The following is a 17717-nucleotide window of genomic DNA, read 5'->3' as shown; positions in this document are numbered from 1 at the left end:
TGCATGAAAGTGAAAAGTGAAAGTGAAGTCGCTCAGTCGTGTCCAACTCTTAGCGACCCCATGGACTGCAGACCACCAGGCTCCTCCATCCATGGGATTTTCCAGTCAAGAGTACTGGAGTGGGGTGCCATTGCCTTCTCCGGACAGAGCACTGAGTCCCATGGAAAATTTCAGGACCCATCCTGAGAGGAGCAGGTTGTTGTGGACAGACTGTGGTTCAGAACTGAGTTCAAGGCTCAAGTCTTGGCTCCTCTACCTACTTAGTTGATGGATCAAGAGTCTATCACTCTGTCAGAACCTTACCTTCCTCGTCTAGAACATGAAGACAATCTCTGTCCATGGACATGATTACTGAGGAGTTTAAACAGGGTTGTTAGTTAAAGTGCTCTGTAAATGGTAAAGGGCCAAAGGAAGGACGGGGCAACCAAGGATGTTTGCTTATCTCCTCACTGGTCTCCCTGTAGAAAATCCCCAATGACTCCCCACTGCTCTCAGGATAAAGTCCAGACTCCTGAACAGGTTTAAAGTCCCTTCACAACCTGCCCTCTGATTACCCTTCAAGTTGACCCGTGCCACATGCCCATCTATTGAGGAGGAGCTCCTTCAGGGGTTGTCTCCCCGACATCTGCAGGTGAGAGCCCCTCCTCCTGACACTCCAAATTCGACCCAACTAAGGCCTCCTGAGGTTCTGATCTTAACCTCCACATTATTCTCTCCTAGATGCCCTCCTCTCCCTCTCCTCTACTCTTTGCTGACATCTTACATTAACCCCTTTGAAGCCCTTTTCATCACTGAGTTCAAACTGCCTGGACACTTGCTATTCTTTCTCTTCTCAATATTTTGTGGACTGAAAAAAGCTGCTCACTGAACGAGTAAAATTCGTGAAAATGACTTGGTATCTGACATTAGTAGCCTACTAATAAATCACTACAGTTCCCAACCCCAGCTTCTCCTTTTCACAAATAAACACAAAGGCAAAAAAAACACAACAAAACCTCACTAGTGTCCACCTGCAAAAAGAAAAGAAAGAAAGTGAAGTCGCTCAGTCGTGTCCAACTCTTTGCGGCCCCATGGACTGTAGCCCACCAGGCTCCTCCATCCATGGAATTTTCTAGGCAAGAATACTGGAGTGGGTTGCCATTTCCTTCTCCAGGGGATCTTCCTGACCCAACTTCCCCACAATCATTAACTAAGGACAAATTCTTTTTTCTTTACAGATACTACCTGATTTCATAGACTCACAGAACACTGCAGCCAGAGAGATTCTCAAGACCCCTGAAGCCTGAACTTTCCTTTCACAATGAGAAAACAGACCCAGGCTAATGTCCTTAGGAAGGACCTGTACCACCACTGACTGGAAACATGCACCATTGTTTTTCAGAGCACTGTATATGTGGTAAATCATATTAATGAGATCCCAACATAAAATAAAATACAATGGTGTTTATCCAAATTGAAGGCTGAAGGGCTAAGACAGAGACACACCTCTGAATTTATATATATATATATATATGTTTTTACATTTCATTGTTATGGAATTTTGTGGATGTAAAAGAAATTATTTCACTTGTTTCATTACTTTTTCATGCTTCTATAAGACTGGAAGTTTTCAAAACAATAGTAAGTAGACAAAGGAAATGTACTTACTCAAATGATTTTGCTTGTGGACAAAGTCTTCATCTGTTCATCACAGGTTATGACTGAAACAAGCACCTAGTTCCCTGACCAGGGATTGAACCCTGGCCCCCTGCACTGGGAGAGCAGTCGTAGCCACTGGACCACCAGGGAAGTCCCCCAGAAATGAACTCTTATAATGCAACTTTTAAGTAGAACACCTTATATTTCATGTATGTTAGAAACTGTCCTTCTACTGTATATATCAGGAAAGTATCTATGAATTATTAAAATAACTACTGCCAAGTTCTCTCCCCAAATATACAAAATTGCAATGTGAAGTGGGGAAATCATGATTTTTTTATTATTTAGTTTTAAACACTGTAAGAAAGTAATGCAGTCAAAAGTCACCATATTTTAGGCAGAAGTTTCTCACTTCTCAGCCAACAATTTACTCCAATTTACAAAAGCAAAAGAGGCTGAACAAGTAGCCAAAGAAACTGATACAGGAGGAGGGTAGAATGCTGTTTTCATCCTTCTCTCCCCTATTCAGACCCCTCGCCCCAAATCCTGATAGGGTTGATGTGTCAATGGAGAGTGAAATGAGAAAGTGGTCTGAATCATTTCAAAAATGGAATAGTTAACTCTCAATAAAGAACTGTTTTCCACGCCATCTCAAGATGTTATTCAGAGACCTTACGATAAAAAATTCCTTGTTGAAAACCATAAACAGCTAACCCATCCAAATTCATAAGCAACAAACAAATTACAGTACGGTCAGTCACTGACATCTCACAATGTATACACTTTTCTTTCGTAATGGATTTTTTGTATGAGATTAGAATATTTTGCAATACCTATTCCAGCTAAGAAAATATTGCATAGGGTTACAAGAAATGAACTTTTTTGGGGTGCCGGGATCTTATTAATAGTTCCCCAATCAGGGATCAAACCTGTGCCCCCTGCAGTGGAAGTACGGAGTCCTAACCACTGGACAACCAGGGAATTCCCAGAAATAAACGTTTTTTTAAAAATGTTTATTTATTTGTTTCGCTGCACTGCGTGTTTTGTTAGTTGCAGATGCCGTATCTGCAGCTGGGGCATGTGAACCCGTAGCTGCAGCCTGTGAGACCTAGTTCCCTGACCAGGGATTCAACCCTGGCCCCCTGCACTGGGACAGCAAAGTCGTAGCCACTGGACACCATGGAAGTCCCCCAGAAATGAACTCCTATAATTCAACTTTTAAGTAGATCACCCGATATTTCATGGCAAAACTTGATCATGTATGCTAGAGACTGTCCTATTTTATACATCAGGAAAGTATCTATGAGTTATTAAAATAACTAGCCAAGTTCTACCCCAAATATGCAAAACTGCAATGTGAGGTGGGGAAATCATGCCACTCCCAACTTTGCCAGCAGAAAGCTGTGAAACGCTACATATTGGTTAAGACTTTGTAGTTGGTTTTTATCATGATGAGGTGGAATTCCATACCCTACTGAGCTTCTGCAAGTGCTCTGAAGTCCTGCAATGCCGTCAGGGGACTGCAAGCAGCACTGTCACCCAGCCTGTCGTGGTGACAGTAAGCCTAATCTGACGAGCATGGGGACGTGCAGAGCTTTCACACTTCCTCCCGGGAGCCAAGAATTAAAATTCTGGGCCCAGGAAGATGAGAGCTCTGTGGAAAATGTCCAAAGGTTGAGCAACAGGGAAACACCAGAGTGCGTAATTAAACTGATGCTGAATGCTACAGCTTAAGACAGCAAGAAAATACTTTGTCACAGTCAGGGCACAGGGCTGCTGTAAGAACTGTTTCTGAGTTGTCGCCATTACTTTATGTGCTTCGCTAAGGAAGTCCTGAGTAACTAAGTAACTTAAAAAAAATAGCGCAGACATTTCTTCCTCTGAAGACAATCAGGCACCTATTTCCTTTAAGGTTCTTTATAATTCAATGCAAAATAAAAATAATCCAAAATTTAAAAGTGAACAAAGGAAAAGGACACATCTCCAGACACAATATATCCCGCAATCACTGACAGATAATATTTTAATACTGAAATTTAGCCACGACACATTGGAAAGCAAATACTACCTATTCACTCCAGAAAAAAAACAAAACAAAACTGAAAACACTCATCAGTTCCAAGGATACAGTTTGCCAGGCTGTGCCCAGGGACATCTTCTATCAATATACATTGCAGAGCAAAACTATCAATGGACTGCTTCTTTTATAACACGGTGGCGGAGGTGGGGAGGGGCAGAAACAGACAGCAAATGTGTAGGAAGTTGCCACCCACACTCTCCATCCCCTGCCCACGACTCACATCAGGAATTTGTCACAGTCTTCGGTCTTGCTGAGCTCAGACAGGACCTGAAAACTCTATACAACACAGCATGCCAGGAGGCAGCTACCAACTCAGCACTGGCATTCAGGCTGAAGCCCATTTCACCCCAGCTCTGCATAGTCCTCAACCTACTATACCGAAATACTGAAACCAATCTTCAGAGAAAGCCACTTGGTGACAGTTTCAAGACTCCCCAAAACCCTTCATTTAAGCCAAAAAAAGGTATTTTTCCATATTACATAATTACTAAAGGATAGTAAGAGCAGAAAACATAACTGCAAACATTAGTTTTCCTCTAGACATGAAGCTGTTCCACTGAGATACACAAGCAGTTCTATGTAATAAATGTTTATATTCATCTTTTTCAAAATAGCATTTGGCTTTATTCAACCCAAAGGCCCAACCCAGTTCCAATCCACTCACTATGCTGTCACTCAAACCAGTGCTGGGCAGAACACAAACACAAACACAGCTCCATCTGCTAATTAAAACTGGGCATGAAACTGTTAACAGGCATCTGTTGCATTGTTTGCAGCTAATGGGCAAAGACAAAGCTGAAATGGCTCTTCTAAAGCAAACCCAGTGATTTCACTCATTTTCTATTTGGTATTTATGTTAGTGGGGGGTTGGAAGCAGGGTGTTAAAACAGCTTATTATGGAGACTGAAAGACAAGTGATATATCTTTCAGAGTCTAAAATATCCCTTTAAAACTGATTATAGAAAGACAGCATTTGATAGAGGGAGAAATAGTGTTAGGAATTCAAATTAAGCACTTTTAATCTCATCTCTGACATCATCTAATTATCTAGAATACTATGAAAGATAATGACTAAAATTCAAGCAATGCTGTATGGCTCACAGTGCTTTATAATTCATCCATCCAGCCATTCATTCATCCAATTGATCAGTCATTTAATAGAGGCCTTAGAGACTTAAAAAGTGAGTAAGATTTGATTCTTGCCCTAGGGAACACAGAACACCCGTGAAAAGTTGGCATAGTAGTAATATACTCTAGTACAGATAAAGGAACTAAGGCCCAAGAAGGACCACCAACTCACTAAAGGTAAGACAAGTAGGAATAGCAGATGTCACGACATGAACCCCAATTTGACTCCAGACCTATTGCTCTTAATTCACCGTGCAATCTTCCTAACACCAAACACCGACCACGCCACTTCACTGGCTACTTACATCTCAGTAGCTCCATATTAAGCTATGGAGCATAGCATAGCATACTATATTATATAGCTACACTACCATCTAACAGCTAGTTCCCCATTCCCTACTCCCACCCTCTTCTCATGCCACTGTGAAAACCCTTTTCTGCACATCTTTCCCATGTAGCGATTCTAACACACACAAGAGCTCATCTCCAGAACAGTCCTGTGTACAGGCAGGCAGACCTGACCTAGAGCCAGTCAGCCTCAGGCCGTGTCAGCAGCTCCCAGGTCTCCCAATTCTGGTTCCATATTTTTTTCTCAGATTCAGTGATGAGCTTCCATTAAAACATCAACTGCTAAATTTTTCCCTGTCTTCAAAGACCAGACATTTTCCACTTAGGCAATATCCAAACCTATTTCCCTCCAGCATTTCTCAGAGGATCCAAACAGTTTTGGTGCTGTTGCCAAGAGAACCTCCTCCCTGGTTTGCTGCCATGCAGAACAGCTGGCGAAGCTCTTTGTTAAAGCACACGTATTCTTAAGACATGTCCAGGTCTGTCTCCAAGACTCAGTTTCCTACCTTAATTTGTTGAATGGCTTTTTGCAATCAGTAGAACACTAACGGAGGAGACGAGTTTAACCCTTCAATCTCAGGTATTACACTCTTGAAACAGTGTTATTTTCAAAGCTGTCACTTAGGTGGGAAGTCTACTGACACTCTGAAAGAACACAATGGCATTAAACTAAGGTTTTACGGACAAAATGTTCAACTTGAAGTTGCCTGAAAGTGTTCCTCGCTCAGTTGTGTCTGACTCTTTGCAATCCCATGGACTGCAAGCCTGCCAGGCTTCTTCCTCTGTCCATGGAATTCTTCAGGCAAGAATACTGGACTGAGGCCATTCCCTTCTCCAGAGGATCTTCCCAACCCAGGGGTCAAACCCACATCTCCTACACTGTAGGCAGATTCTTTACTGTCTGAGCCACCAGGGAAGCCCTGAAGTTGCCTGGCCCTTGCATATTTCTGTTTGAGAGGCTGAAATCAAACAAAACAATGATGAAAATCAAATCAACTTGTACTACATATCTGGATTATGCTCAGCCAAATGCTGATATCATCTTGGATAAAAATGTAAATATGACAAAGTTTGTTTTTCGGTCAATAAGTCTTGATAAAAGTTTTGAATTGCTACCAACTGAAAACAGTATTTAATTGTAACGTGGGGTCAGCAAACTCTCTGTGAAAGAACAGTTAGTAAATATTTTTAAGCTTTGTGGGACACATATGGTGTCTGCTTCATATTTCTTGTTTTGTGTTAGTTTTTAATAACCCTTTAAAAATGTGAAAACCATTCTTTGCTTGTGGACTGCACAAAAACAGGCAGGAGGCTACATTTGGCCTGTGGGCCATAGGCCACCAACTCCTAAACATAGAGAAAGTGTATCCAAGAAAAAAATGCCAGGGAATAAATTGTCTAAAAGTGCTCTGATGGGACTAGGCTCCAATTACCAGCACACTATTAATACAATGTCAATGTCATTAGTTACTTTGCACATGGAAGGAATTTTAATGGCAGGATGCACTTTGATTCCCTAACCTGAAACAACAGACATAGAAAAAAAGGGCAAAGGACAGTTAAAACATGCTGAGTTAGCCCATATAAACTTCTACAGGACTCTGAGTTGTTGTATTAGCATTTACTGTTTCCCTGAAGAGATACAACTGATCCAAATGGTAACACTTTAACTTTCCTCACATATAAGCAAATGTGCAAAATTGAATTCCTCCCTGGAAAAGATGGTAATTTGAATTTACAGCGGTGATCATGCTGATCAGAAACAGCAGCAGCTCAACTATGAGAAGCAATCCAGACTTGGGTTTGAGGTTTCACTAGAGATGCTTCTACAAGCATCTGATCAGCTGCATGATCTTGACAGCATCAACCTAAGCTTGGTTTTCTTATTTATAAAACTGGGGCACAGACATCATGTAGATAATTTCTAAGGCTCTTTATGCTGTTCAACTATGACTATACTAAATAATATAACCACTCAGGAAATACCCTAACAGGAAGAGGGGGGCTGGGCAGGGGAGAGACAGTAAAGGGAAGAAGCTGAGACTGTCCTGTTAGAAGACAGAGTTGGGTCTTCTCTGTTCTCCCGGCACCAGGTTCAGTACAGGCCATTCCAAGATGTCCCTCTGCCTTCGTATCAATATTAACATGTATCCACATCCCATAGGAAATATAATTCAGAGAGATTGCATTACTGTTTCTTAGTTGTCTTCATGATACATTTTACATACATTTAATTAACCACTGATAATGATTATGCAATCCATGGGGTCACAAAGGGTCCGACATGACTTAGAGACTGAACAACAACAATGATTATGTAAGGGGCTTGAGAAGCCAATCAAAATTGCTTTTTCAGTTCTTAAACATCTGAATTGAATGAGAGTTGGTTGTTGGTTCTAGGCACTGAACCTACAACTTCAAATGGATAAAACATCTCTACTCAATAGTTAATAGTTATCTGACTGATACGTGAAGACTCCCAGCAAGTCAGTTGAAAGAAGTATACCCTCCACCACCCTCAAGAGCAGAAAGGAAATGAGGAGAGCCAGGATATCAGAGAAGATACCAGAACCTTACATACATGAAAGAAGAAACTATCTGTGAGACAACTATATCTGTAATGAAAATGACTGTCTCCTTCCTTTCATGAAGGCAGAATCCCTACCAAAACAGGGTCGAGAGGTGGCAGATGTCCTTTTCTAAAACTACCTAAATTTTAATAAAGCAAAATTAAGACAGTAAATGTAACTCCATGGGAAGAAAGAGATATTTATATATATAACTCCTGAAACACACAACACACACACACAAACCCCAGGTATTAAGAAATAGATTTTTACTGTGACGTAGACCTTATCAAATTTTGTCAGCAATCATGTGGCAAATCTTTCCAAACCCAGTCAGAGAAGCCCTGGAAACTTCCATGCTGAGATGCCTCAAGAAATAATTGTGACTGGGAGGAGGTGGACCACCAACGCTTCCTTCAGCAACTTCAGACCACCTGGAAACGGGGGTGAAGGTTGGGGGCATGGATATTTCTGCTAGAGATGCAGACACTTCAAGCCTATGTTTGTGGTCAATGTGTGTGGAACATTTCACTAGAATGATGTTAACATTCACCTTATTTTCCTAACTTAACTTCAACTCCAAAGCATTAGGTTGCAGGTAACGTATTTTTTGTGCTGTTTGAAGCCTCTTGGCTACCACTTCCTGTCAGAGCTCTTGGGGCTAAAAAAGAGGCATGGGATTTCCCCTCCTCCATGTCAACTGAAGACACAGCTCAGAGCCTCTTTTTACCACGTCTACTCCATAGAAAATGCAAAGGCCAACATCATACATGAGATTCACCCCCCCTTTAATGCTTCCCTCCAGGTCTAAACTTTTTCAGGATGCTCACTTTCCTGCAACCCTCCACAAAACAGAATTTCAATCATTTAAAAAAAAAAAATTCACACAAGAAAGATTGTACTCCCTCAGAATAAAAAGTAATTTTTCAAAGCTACTATTGTAAAAGGAAGCAGACACTCTCACAGAAAAAGTAGGACAAAAATTAAGACTAAAAAAAGAGGAAACTAACAAAACTGTTACAAACAAGCAAAAGTCATTTAAGGAGCTTAACAGAAACAGCCTCAGTGAGATTTAGTCACTTTCGATGCAGGAGAATGCTTCTGGGAGGTTCACTCATAGAATGGACAAAAGGCGACCCGCTTGACTTGTTAGAGACTGTCCTTTACCTTCTGGACTTCAGTGTGCACTCAACAATGAAAAACGGTGATTTGGGGTTTTGACATGAGTACCAGCATCAAAAATTAACACCTTTTGGTGGCTACAACAGCTCCCATCAAATCTCTTAAGAACATACTTGAGACATGACATTTAAAATCTGCTTCCTCAGAAAAGAAAAAGTCCCACTCACGAATGACTGCCAAGAACTTGCAACTCAAACTTCCCTAAGCCCAGACATCATTAACACCCAGGAGGTTTCAGACCATTCAATCCATATGAAAGATGCCAGAACAAACAAACCATAGCTTTTCCCAGTGCTTCACCGAACAGTGCTCTATACCCCAATACTCTTCTTTTATAAATGATAAATTATCCTTAAAACATAACTCATTACCATAGCACTAGCCCCCTAATAATCCCAGCAATTCATGGTGAAATATGCTATAAGAACCATTTGAAAGATGCTTAGGTGAGAAGTCACAACATCACCCAGACAACCAACAGCTAAGATTCTTAAGGTGCTTAATTAACTCCAGCTCTGATGTTAAGGTCACTTGTACAGGCAGCTTAAAACCAGCTCTGATTTGCTCTTCTTCAGTTTAGGTTAAGTCTGAGATCTTGTTACCTGAACAGAGTCCTCCAAAACTAGGAAGGACAGCTCCCAACCAAGACCAGAAAAATCAGAATCAATTGAAAGTAACTGGGGGGTACACTGCATGTTCTGATTCTTTTAGCAAGTAATAAAACCAAAAGGAAAATACACAGAAAGGCAGGTAGAATGTAAGATCAATTTCCCAGCTGAGACTTACTAAACCTTCAAGGGTAAGAATTTTAAAAATTGAGATGTGCTGCTTTGCAGGAGATAGTAAACCATATTTTCCTGATCATATCATTCCAAAAGTCACCAACCCTCCCAACGCCCATTAACACTCCCAGAACAATTTAATGGTCCATAGACAGTATCTCATTAGTCACTTTTTGCTCTTTCTCCTGCACTTGATCCAGAGGGAGTAAAGAAAGAGAAATGGTAACCAGTACTCCCAGTAACTAGAGAAAGTTCTACTTTCTATTTCTCTCCCTTTACCATCTTCTCTCTTCTATGCCCCACCTCTTTACTGTATATTTTGCTTTTCCTTTCTATTTCACACCCAGCTCTCCTTTACTTTTTCCGAGTATCCTCATTTCGTTCTTGAGTCCCCTTAACTCATCTACCTTTTCCTACGATTTCCTCATAGTATCTCTGACCAGACTTCTTGCAGCCAGTGTCCCTCTCATCCCTCAACTCTCAATCACTCTTTCCTCCGAATTCCTTTCGGATTCCTGGGTTCTCCTCTACCTTGTCCCTTGGGTCCTCGGTCCCTTTACTCCCCGGACCTTCCATTCCCACTCCCCCAACCCTTCGTTTCCCCCTTCCATTTCCTTCCTCTTTTAATCCATTTCACACTCACTATCCCCTTCTCTTTCTCTATGAGCTTTCCTGTGTCCCCCCACTCTGTCTCTCTAAGATCCCCTCCCTGTCACACCCCCAACCCTCTCATTTCCCCCAATACCCCTAGTCCTTGTTCTTCTGGTTCCTCCTCCTCTTCCTTTGCCCCCAAGTTCCTCCTTTCAACCCTCTCAGCCCCACGTCCTCATCGCCTCTCTCTCTCACGCCTTCACCCTCTCCCACTGCCCTCGCCGCCCAGCTGTCCTCGGGGTCCCCTCACTGAGGCTCCCAAGTCCTCCCACCGCTCTCTCCCGGCCCCCTCGCACCCGCCCCCCATTTCTCACTCCCAGTCCGCGGCCGCAGCCCCTCCCTCACCGATGGTGGAGATGAAGGTGGTGTTGAAGGCGTCTTCGGAAAAGCGAAATAGCAGGCAGGTCTTGCCCACCCCAGAGTCGCCGATCAGCAGCAGCTTAAACAGATAATCATACGTCTTCGCCATCTTCTCGCTCCGGCCCTCTGACCCGGGAGCCAGAAGAGCGGCTGAGAGAGGCGGGGAGGGGGCCGCGGGCGAGGGGGCGTGCCCGCCGAGCCGCCGCTCGCCCCGCCCCTTCCCCCGCCCCCTTCCCCGGAGAAGGCCTGCGCGCCCCGCCCCGCGTGGCCAATCCACGGGGGTTTCGTAATCACAGCCGGCGTCCCAGTGTTTTATGGGACTTGTAGTTCTTGTGAGGCGCTTCGGGCGTGCCTTGGGCGGGCTGTCCCCGCGGCCCCAGAGGATAAAAGAGGATCCTCTCTAAGCTGGGTGACCCGGCATTAGGCGTTTCCTCTAGAGCTAGCTGGGAGGCCGGGCTTCCAACTCTGCGTGTTGCGCCACCGGAACTTAATTTCATCGTTTCTTTGTGTGCGGACGCCTTTCAAATGCAGGACCTTGAAGGCTGAGTCCGCAGTTCCCGCATCTCTTCCACCGCGCCCCGGAGCTGAGATGCTTTCGTTCCTTCATGCTGCCGTGGCGCTGCCTGTGGATTATTTGCAGAGTGCCTTATCTTGCTTCTCCTCCAGTTCCTGTCCAGCACTACGTCTAAGCCCCCTCCCCTCCCTCAACCCCTCAATTACCGAGCTCAAAAAGAATGACTGCCTTTCTCACTTGAATCCACTCCTATTCCCTTCTTCAAACCTCCAGAGCAGAGCTAAATACAGTGGGTATTTTAAAGGATCTACTGTGCAGACCGCTCCCCTCTTCCTGCAGGAGGATGGACAAAAAGAATCTGGGAATTGAAATCTGTGAGGCTTGTACGTCAGGCATGTGCCTGATAAAACTGCAAGCATTCATTCGAGGCAGAAACTGACGGTGGGAATCTGGAGGGTAAGATTTGGATTTTGTCTTGGCTCAGCTGCTTAACAGCACATAGGCTTTCTGCACCTCAGTTTTCTCATCTGTAAAATGGGTATAAAACAAGTGTCTCATAGGATTGTAGGAAAATTAAGTGAGATACTGAATGTGAACCTACTTTGAAATCCTTAAGGCAATGTGGCAATGTTAGTATTGATGGTTACCTTCTTCAGCCCTTTGTAGGCTCTCATTTTAATGGATAACAAATAGGGGAGAAGGAACATTCTGTTATACCCAATCCGTCATTTATTGTCTTAGACTATTATTTAATTGTTTCATGGATGTATTGTTAAGGCCTCTTTCGGTAGCTAGGGGCAGAGCCCCAGCCAGTGAAGGGGATTTAACGACTCAGGTAAATCACAAGGGCAAGTGAATAGCTAAGGAGGTCTGGGACCAAAAGCTGTATCCACTAGGGGTGTCTCTGTCTCTCATCTCTTTTATCTTCTAATTTCTAATATGTCAAATATGAACAAAAGCTCTTTAGAGGCCTCAATAATTTTTAAGAGGATAAAAGGATCCTGAGGCCAAAATATTTGAGAACGACTGTCTATGGTTCTTCGCTCTAAAGAAACACCTTTCTGGGAGGTTGAAGGTTATTAAGGGAACTAATGCACTCAGCCTTTAGTAGACTAAGGGGAAAACTTGGACAGTTGGTTGAAGACGACAGCAGGTTTTTCTAAAACACGTCTTGAGTGCCTTGTGACTTCATATTCAATGCCAACGATATTACATTCTTAATCTTGTGAGTTAAGAAAGAGTAGCAAATTCAATTGGCCCTAGTAACTACTTTCACCTTCTATGTGGAAAAAACAATGAAATGTGTCATTGACACACTTATTAATCATACAATAGCCAGAGGCTTGTTGCTAATCTAATGTCTAATTTCTAGAGTCCACTTGATGGGAACAGATCTAAGAAGGTCAAAGTCACAGTTTATATCCCCTAATGAGGACAGATTATGCCCTCTGGCACAGGCTGAGCCTCCCTGCCCCAGTCAGAGCGCTTGGGCAAGTCCTGTGAACTGGGCCTCAGCCAGGGCTGAACAGGACTTCCCAGGTGGCACTAGTGGTAAAGAACCCACCTGCTAACACAGGCGACATAAGAGACACAGGTTTGACCAATGGGTTGCGAAGATGCCCTGGAGGAGGGCATGGCAACCCACTCCAGTATTCTTACCTGGAGAATCCCATGGACAGAGGAGCCTGGCGGGCTATAGTCCATGGGTTCACAAAGGGTTGGACATGACTGAAGCCACAGGACAGCGTAGCACAGCACCGTGCTGAACAAATATGGACAGTTTAGTTCTATACCTTCCTATTCATTCTGGAAAAGAACAGGGAAATCTTTAAGACCACTGGAATCCTCTTTCTTTTATAAAATGTGTACTGATTAAAATAACTTTTAGTTCCACTACCTGCATGCAACTGTTGGCATTCTCTCTGTGTATGAATAAGAACACAATGATGTGGCAAAGAACTTAAATTCATAAGAGAAGCTAGAGTTAGGAATTCTAAAGTCCCTAAGTTTCCTTAGGGGAATTTTGTTAATTTTTTTGTCTTGTTTTCACTTCCTTGGTTTTTCTCTATCAGCAAGTGTGTATAACGTTGGGACTTTCTAGCTGGTAAGTTTATGCACCACTGTTGAACCATGCAAGCATTCTGATATATGACACTACTTCAACAAGTATTCAATTTTTTTCATTTTGTGAATTATGCATTTTCATATTTTGTATAATACCATGTTACTTAGAGATCAGATTTGGATGGTAGCAACTACTACTGAATCAAGGCACTTTGCTTAAAAGACTGGACAAGAAGTGTATTCGTAGAGCTGAAGGTTCCACAGGTGACAGGTTGCTGGCTGCCACTTTTTCTTTAAGTGGCATGTTGCTATGTTCTAAGAAAACCACATCAATACATTTTTTTTTTTGCCAGTTGCCTGGTAATGTAAAATGCTACGTCACTGCAGAACACCAGGCAGACCAGCACTTTCAAATTGATTCTGTACATGTCTACTGAAGCTTTTGATAAGGTTGATATTACATGGCAGCTTGACTTACAGAAATCTAGCTGTCCAAGGAGTTTACCCTCTGTGGTTTTTGTCAGGCCAGCACTCTTTTTCTTCTTGCTTTTGGGAAGCTGCTCCTCCCCCACTGGTGGCTGTGAATCATGGTACTTTACTCCTTCAGCCACAGAGATGGGCATATGGCCAGGCTGGGTTAAACTGAGTTCTTCCTCGTGAATTTTCTAATGAGGTGGGGTGATGATGCTGGAAGGAGGTCTCTCCGATAGGAGGTCTGTGTGAGTTTCAGGCTAGTTGATCAGAGCAATAGTCCATCTTCCTCTGTTCTCTTGTTGCTGCTCTCCTCTGTTTACTTTGTCCTCAGTCTGGCTTTCCTTATGGTAGCAAGCAGGACTGCCACGTTGCACAATTCCAAGAGCCATTCTTCACTTCTTACACTAGTTTATTCATCTTGGGGGTCTTTAACCCTCAAGAATCCATGAACAGGGGCTTCCCTGATGTCCAGTGGTTAGGAATATGCCTGCCAATGCAAGGGACATGGGTTCAGTCCCTGGTCGGGAACATTCCACATGCCACAGGGCAACTAAGCCTAGTGCCACAACTGTGGAGCCCAAGTGTAGCAACTACTGAAGCCCACGCTCCACAAGAGAAGCCACCACAGTCAGAAGCCCCCACACGGCAGCTAGAGAGTAGCCCCCGCTCTCTGCAACTAGAGAAAGCCCACGCAGCAACGAAGACCCAGCACAACCAATAATAATAATAATTAATAAACAAATATTTTTAAAAAGAATCTACAAACACATTCTTGAGGATCTGTGTGTTCTCTAGGCAAATTTCCAAATTAATTCAAGCATCCTTTAACTAGTTTAAAATTGTTCCATGACACCTAAATGCAAGAAGTGTCACCTTTCGTAACTGCTTAAGTGAAATTAAACTTGGCTGAGATCCCTACTTCTCAAGGACTGACAAGACTGGTACCAAATATTACTGGGATTCTTCCTCCTCTTAATTTTATCCTACAAAAATCCAAGTGCTTATATGGTCCTAAAAAATTCGGGACAAAGAAACCTCTGCTCCTCTGCCTGCACTTAGCCTGCTGATGCTTCTATCCAGCCCCCCATGGATTCTGGTCCTCTGCCAGTTGAGCACAGCTGTCCCGGTGGGCTACAAAGATGTCCTTCATGGTGATTATTTTCACTGACTGATGACTCAGCCATCGAATAAGTTCTCTCTCTGTTATCTAACAGTTTGTGAACTTCTTTGTCTTCTCCCTTAAAAGTTGAGCCTTTTGAGGAAAGGGACATTGCTTATTTTTCACTGTGTCCCCAGCATGCCTAGTAGGTACTCAGTTGTTGAATGAATGAATGAACATCTGACTATCATGCCAGCCGTCTACATTTTTGTTGGGGGGGGCCATGCTACGTGGCATATGGGATCTTAGTTCCCTGACCAGAGATAGAAACTGCACCCCCTGAAGTGGAAGCGTGGAGTCTTAATTACTGGACCACCGGGAAAGAAAGTCCCCAGTCTAGGTATTTTTTAAAAACATTTGGGACACCTTCAGTTTATACTAAGCCCTAGGTATTTTTAGCTTCACCAATACCTTTCTGGTTGTCCTCTACCTTGTATTTGTATGTTATTCATTCTGTAAGAATAATATTTATTGTTGTATTTAAAAATAGTTGTGATTATGTATTATTTCTCTAGGTTGTCAAGATCATATTGAATGATAACTCCTCAAAAATATCAATTTCTCTTATCCACTGTGTGTCATCTCAAAACATTCTGTTTATTTAGTGATAATCCAGTGGGATAATTCTATAATTATCTTCATCAGAGAGGGACACACTGTACTCTTTCCACCCACTGATGTTTCCTGAGCAATCACTGGTTGAATCATGTCCACTTAAAGAAATAGTCATTAAGCTCACACTATGAAACCAGCTCAGCAAGGCCTACCTGGAGGAGTCAGAGGTATCTATCATGTGGCCCCTGCCCTTAGTTTGCTTCCCAGGTAATTGAAGGGAGATCCCACAAGTTCAGTGATGAATGGGAGGCAGATATCTGGTTGACACACACTTCATTTATTCTGATGGATCAGGTTGGCTTTAATTCTGATTGTTTAGACATTCAATCTGATTGGTCAAGTGCTCATGCCAAACATTGTTAAGTATTTTACATATCACCACTGAATGTAAAAGTTAAATAAAAATGACATGATAATGCTGAAAAATGACTACATGAAATTTACTCCACTATAAGGTGGATTGGAAGAAATCTATTCTGATACAGCTTATATTGTTTCTTTTCTAATAGAAAAGTTTTCATTAGCCTAGGCATTGCTATGTAGTATTTTTTGTCAAGTAAGGTACATACACAGTAAGTACTCTGCGTTTTGGGTAGAGTTTCTTGTTTAAATGAATGATTCAATAATGCCTTTTGGAACCAACTCTAAACTGGACTTTGATCTAATGGTGAAGTCAAGATGTGCTGAAACTCATAATCAGCATCATAACAGATACTGAGATACATATGGCAGTAAATAATAGAACACTGAATGACTTAAATAATAAAGATATTTACTTGGACTTCCCCCAGCAGTCCAGTGGTTAAGACTCCATACTTCCACTGCTGGAGGCCCAGGTTTAATCCCTGGTAGAGGAAGTTTGGTGTGCTATGTGGTGCAGCCAAAAACAACCCCTAAAAAGCAAAACAAAACCAAAAAATTTACTTAACACATACTAAAATAATCAGATCTACAAGGAGTGACAGGTGAGTAATCCAGTAGATCAGATGACATGCCTGGGACCTGGTTTCTCTCTCTTGGTTTCTTAGCAATGCTTCCTCAACTGCTAAGTCACGTCAGTCATGTCCGACTCTGTGCGACCCCATAGATGGCAGCCCATCAGGCTCCTCCATCCCTGGGATTCTCCAGGCAAGAATACTGGAGTGGGCTGCCATTTCCTTCTCCAATGCATGAAAGTGGAAAGTGAAAGGGAAATCCCTCAGTCGTGTCCGACTCTCAGCGACCCCATGGACTGCAGCCTACCAGGCTCCTCTGTCCATGGGATTTTCCAGGCAAGAGTACTGGAGTGGGGTGCGGTTGCCTTCTCTGCAAAGTAACACTTAATTCAACAGGCCAACCCCATGTTTTTGTAAAATGTTTTCCTGAAACTCCTGGGACTCTTTGATTCAAAGAGAGCAGAAGGTAAAGAATCTTCTTTCTCAGGAATTCAAATAACCTGGAATTCAGCTCCATAGGCCCTGACTACTCTTTTGTGAACTGATCCTAGGGTCCAAGAGAATGGCGTATGCCAACTGGCTTAAGTGATTCAAGCTGAGTATGGGGTCAGACTTACCCTAGATCACAAGGTTCTGTTAGAAATAGAGAAGACAGGAGGCAACAAGGCTGTAGAAACAACCAATGAAAACTAATACTTGTTTCAGTGTCCAATGCATATAGGTATTTATATCATGTTTGGTTATATTGGAATTTCTGGAGGTCAGAGGGCTGAATCCAGGAAAATTCTGACTTGTCATTCTCTTAAACAGATGGATTGATGTTGAACTGGAAAAAAGAGGCAAGAAAGAAACAGTGTTTCCGTGAGGAGGGGATGGGTGCCTAAAGTCAGAATTAACATAGGCATTTAGACACCTGCTACCTATTCTATCCCACTTAAGCAACCAGCTAAGGCTAAGCACTTTGGGAGCCTTGAACTTTCTAAATTCTCTGTCAGACCCTGACAAGCCTGTCCTGAGTTTGTAATGGAGGGAGAATTGGACAAAGCATCAGGTGACTGGGGTTCTCTTCCTAGTTCCGCCACTAACAAGTTCTATGACCTTAAGGACAACGACTCTTCTGTGCCTCAGTTTACTCTTTGTAAAATGAAAAAGGCTGGACTAGAGAATCCCTCTCTGTCCATAAAATCCTTTGACTCATGAACCCAAGCTCCTAACACATG

General features: G+C 42.7%; 2 protein-coding genes and 1 long non-coding RNA gene across 5 annotated transcripts in view; 1 reads left to right on the top strand and 2 right to left on the bottom strand.

Annotated features, from left to right (window-relative positions):
* The window catches only part of RAB8B (RAB8B, member RAS oncogene family), a 66681-nt gene extending 55759 nt beyond the window's left edge, over positions 1 to 10922 (bottom strand). Inside the window, exon 1 of the mRNA XM_005894522.3 lies at positions 10722 to 10922. Coding sequence (XP_005894584.1) covers positions 10722 to 10845 — 124 coding nt within the window. The 5' untranslated portion in view covers positions 10846 to 10922. The remainder of the gene's footprint in view (positions 1 to 10721) is intronic.
* Positions 10923 to 11046: 124 nt separating this feature from the next.
* Positions 11047 to 17717, top strand: part of LOC138989401 (uncharacterized) — a 36063-nt gene continuing 29392 nt past the window's right edge. The window contains exon 1 of the long non-coding RNA XR_011465664.1: positions 11047 to 11706. This is a non-coding gene — a long non-coding RNA (uncharacterized lncRNA). The remainder of the gene's footprint in view (positions 11707 to 17717) is intronic.
* The window catches only part of LACTB (lactamase beta), a 70461-nt gene continuing 66163 nt past the window's right edge, over positions 13420 to 17717 (bottom strand). For 2 of the 3 annotated variants that reach the window (XM_070378043.1, XM_070378040.1), the window contains one exon: positions 13420 to 14275. The gene's annotated coding sequence lies outside the window, so the exon portion shown is untranslated. Of the gene's footprint in view, positions 14276 to 17114; positions 17324 to 17717 lie in introns of all 3 variants that reach the window. The other variant, XM_070378041.1, reaches the window with a different exon arrangement.

This window comes from Bos mutus, chromosome 10 (assembly GCF_027580195.1).
Source record: "Bos mutus isolate GX-2022 chromosome 10, NWIPB_WYAK_1.1, whole genome shotgun sequence".
Classification (NCBI taxonomy): domain Eukaryota; kingdom Metazoa; phylum Chordata; class Mammalia; order Artiodactyla; family Bovidae; genus Bos; species Bos mutus.
Note: the sequence above shows the minus strand (reverse complement) of the source record. Positions and strands in the feature narration are given on the sequence as shown.